Source organism: Rhagoletis pomonella, unplaced genomic scaffold (assembly GCF_013731165.1).
Source record: "Rhagoletis pomonella isolate Grant_MI unplaced genomic scaffold, Rhpom_1.0 Rhpom_scaffold_00006, whole genome shotgun sequence".
In the NCBI taxonomy this organism is placed as follows: domain Eukaryota; kingdom Metazoa; phylum Arthropoda; class Insecta; order Diptera; family Tephritidae; genus Rhagoletis; species Rhagoletis pomonella.
In genome coordinates, this window is record NW_023458560.1 from 78,915,171 (window position 1) to 78,918,873 (window position 3,703).

Genomic DNA, 3,703 nt, shown 5'->3' on the forward strand with positions numbered 1-3,703 from the left:
CCTCACCCGTTTTCACTTCTCGGTCGCTGAGACTTGTAGTAAAAGAACACATCCACTTTTAGTGGTGTGACTTAGACGTAGACACATATACATACGTACATACATATATGTGAGTATCCTGTGGAATGTATGTATACATACACTTTTCTGAATGTAGATTTTTCGCTTATTCAGACCATCATTTATACATGCATTCATTCCATTGCAAAAATTAATATTATTAAATTCATTTGTTTTTTACATTCACCTAAATTTTTCTATTGCAACTGGTTTGTCATGCCGGCACACACAAATTCACAGCGCCCAAGTTAGCACTTTCTCTCGACTCGTATTTTTCATTCATTTTTAATTCCATCAAATGGTAATGCTATTTTGTGAACAGAACAAGGAATTTGATGAAAAAGGATTCAAGGATGGGATAAGACGTAAGCACATCAAATTCTGTTACCGGTCCGCGATTCTTTTTCACATCCTTGAATTTGCACATTTAAAAGTAAATGAAATAATAACCAATGCAAAGTTAAGTTAATGAGTCAACGACTTTTTGTGTGGCAACCTATGGGTTGTGCTCAACTAACCCTTCTTCTTCTTAATTGGCGCTGTAACCGCCTAAGCGATTTTGGCCGAGTCCAAAACAGCACGCCAGTCATTTCTCTTCTGTGCTAACTGACGCCAATTGAAAATGCCAAGTGAAGCCAAGTCCTTCTCCACCTGGTCTTTCCAACGCAGAGGAGGCCTTCCTCTTCCTCTGTTACCAGCATCGAGGCCCGCGTTGAATATTTTCAGAGCAGGAGCGTTTCTGTCCATCCGAACGACATGGCCAAGCCAGCGGAGCCGCTGAATTTTAATTCGCTGCACTATGTCTATATCGTTGTAAAGCTCATACAGCTCATCGTTAAATCGTCTGCGATATTCGCCATCACCAACGCGTAAAGGTCCGTAAATCTTTCGCAGAATCTGGGCTTGTTCGAGTTGCAATCACAACAGCTGTGTTGCACGATTTCTTAAAGTATCACGTTCGATGTGAAATTGTGGCAACATTGGCAAAAGCATCGCGTTCTAACTGTAAGTAAATCGGCATCACAAATTTTTTGTTTGCACGATTGCTATGGAAGACGAAAGGTGAGCAAAATAGTTTATATTAAAATGTATTATTTTTAATTTATCATATACATATACATTATCTAACAATATTTGTGTTTATTGTATATTTCAGTGAAAACCTGAGCAGCACTTTAAATAAATTGCTAATACGGTGTCGGCTAGATATGGAGCCGGAATTCGTTGCAGGAAAAAAGAAAAAATCGGTCCTCTGGGGCAAAGTCCTGGTGAAAATGAAAGAGGTGAACCCTGAAATCACGCAGTCGAAAGAAGTGATCCAAAGAAAGTTTTTGAACTTGCTGGCGTCATATAAAAGGATCAAAAAGCGGAACAACTCAACTGGGAGGGATGCCACAACATGGGATTTTTATGATGACTTCGATAATGTGTATGGCAGGCGACACTCCATTCAACCACCAGAGCAAAATCTGCAGTCCTCTCTTCCAGGATTGAGTGAAATAAATGTTAATGAAAATGAGAGTGATTCGGATGGAAGAGACTTTGAAACGAGTGTTGCAAGCACGCCAAGAAAACGCAGTAAGCCTTCAGCAAATGAAACACTTGTATTCTTCAAGGAAGAAGCTGCCAATGAACAAAAGCGCCATGAGGAAGTATTGAAGTTGGAAAAAGAAAAATTGGAAATTGAAAAGGAGAAAATTAAAGCCATGGAGGAGTTGAGAAAAGTGTTAGAGATGAGGACGCGGAACTGAGTCATATAACAAAACTTTATTTTTTTTTTTAATTTATCTGAATTGAATGTGACTTTATTTAATAACATAAACGGAGAAATTAATTTTGTTTAAAAAAAGTTTATCTGAAATGAATATGATTTTATTTAATAATTTATGTAGTGCAAATATGTATATGCATACAAATGTAGACATTAAAAATAAAAATGAGTTCAATGTAACAAAAGGAAAATGTGTGCATGTACATATGTAAATAAAAACCATTATGAAACAAATAACATCTTTAAATTATTTCTTTTTTCAACGCCTTCATTAGTGTCATTGATGTTTTCCGGTAATTCGATTTCTGGATTATTTCCATCTTCTAAATTTACAAACGTATTCTCAACTTCGAAATTTGTTGTACTATTTCGTATTATAAAATTATGTAAAATTGAACAAGCTAACACGACTTTTGAAATATCTTTTTGAGATTTCACATCTATGTGATTTAAAATCTTAAACTTCTGCCTTAAAATTCCAAAGGCTTGCTCAATAAAAACGTGAGTAGAACTTAAATAGTAATTAAACTGCTTCTCTTCTCTTGACAAATGTCCATTATCTCTGTATGGAACCATTATGTATTTGGAAAGGGGATATGCTGAGTCTGCTAAAATTACAGCATCTTTAGCTAGATGAATCTGTCCAGAAGCTATTCCTTTGTAAAGTGGGCTATTTTTCCACACGTTAGCGTCGTGGCAGCTGCCCGGAAAGCCGATAAAAACATCCAAAAAACGAAAGGCGCTGTCGCATATGGCCTAGAAATATGATACCAACTTATATAATTTTTTTTTTAAGAAATATTTTGGAAACGCATACCTGCATAATTATTGAATAGCTTCCTTTTCGATCATAATAGCTTATGGCATCTGTCCTCGGGGTGTTTATGTGGAAATGGGTTCCATCCAGGCACCCTACTACAAATGGAAAGGAGTTCACCCGGCTTTCTTGGAAATCTTCGATGATCTTGGTCTGCTGAGAAGCAGATGGCCAAGAAATCTCGTTTTTAAGCTTACATATAGCTTCAACGGTTTTAAAAAAGACTTTGTGGGCTGTTCCTTTTCCAATACCAAATCTGTCAGAAAGTTCACGATAGGTGACCCTACTATTGCCCAGTTTCCATAATGTTATGTGCAAGCTCTGCTCCAATGAGTACTCACCGGGAACATTTGAAAAAAATGGTTCGAGTTCAGTCTTCAATTTCTATAAATATACCTATTACAATTTTTTATTTCAAAATCAAAGTCACACAACTTACACTAAATGTTTCACGGGACATCCGAAAATGTGTAAAATAAATGTCATTTGGATACAATTTAATCGTTTTAAAAAAGTGAACCGTTTTCGTCACATTTCTCCTCCGACACAATTCCTGTCTCATCCAATTTCTTTTCTTTATGCGCTTCATTCTTTTTTTTGCCATTATCATAAGAAAATTACCGTCCGTTTCGAAATTATCCAGCAAAATATTTATAGAAAACTCCATTATTTTTAATTTGCGTATTAATTTTTGTCAATCTATGCAAAACAAGCGCTGAACATCAGAAAAGTATCAGCTGAGCAGTTGCACCAGGGTTGCAAACGACAATCAGAGCAGCAGTATTGCCGCTTTTATTACGTGCCTCGAACAAGCCCTCTTTCTCTCGAAAACTCCAAGAGCCGCCTCATCAGATGCTTTCATTGTCCATGCTTCCGCGCCATACACCAGCACAGGCATGATGAGTGACTTATAGAGTGTGATCTTTGTACGACGAGAGAGGACTTTACTTCTCAATTGCCTACTCAGCCCATAGTAGCACTTGTTGGCAAGAGTGATTCCGTTGGATTTCAAGGCTGACATTATTATTGGTGTTAATGCTGGTTCCCAAATAAAC

The 3,703-nt window shown here is 37.0% G+C and overlaps 2 protein-coding genes across 3 annotated transcripts; one reads left to right on the forward strand and one right to left on the reverse strand.

Moving 5' to 3' along the window:
- Positions 1–1,116: 1,116 nt before the first annotated feature.
- On the forward strand, positions 1,117–1,957 carry LOC118741382. The gene has a single exon (XM_036473334.1). It carries the CDS (start codon positions 1,269–1,271, stop codon positions 1,809–1,811), a length of 543 nt encoding a protein of 180 aa, XP_036329227.1. The 5' UTR covers positions 1,117–1,268; the 3' UTR covers positions 1,812–1,957.
- A 27-nt stretch (positions 1,958–1,984) lies between these two features.
- On the reverse strand, positions 1,985–3,494 carry LOC118741383 (protein ALP1-like). 2 transcript variants are annotated; one of them, XM_036473335.1, is made up of 3 exons: positions 3,088–3,494; positions 2,649–3,032; positions 1,985–2,587 (listed from the first exon to the last, which is right to left on the reverse strand). In XM_036473335.1, exons 1-3 carry the CDS (start codon positions 3,313–3,315, stop codon positions 2,054–2,056), a joined length of 1,146 nt encoding a protein of 381 aa, XP_036329228.1. In that variant the 5' UTR covers positions 3,316–3,494; the 3' UTR covers positions 1,985–2,053. The 2 variants fall into 2 exon arrangements, with proteins under 2 accessions (XP_036329228.1, XP_036329229.1); XM_036473336.1 differs by having other exon boundaries at positions 2,649–3,494.
- Between the last annotated feature and the right edge of the window lie 209 nt (positions 3,495–3,703).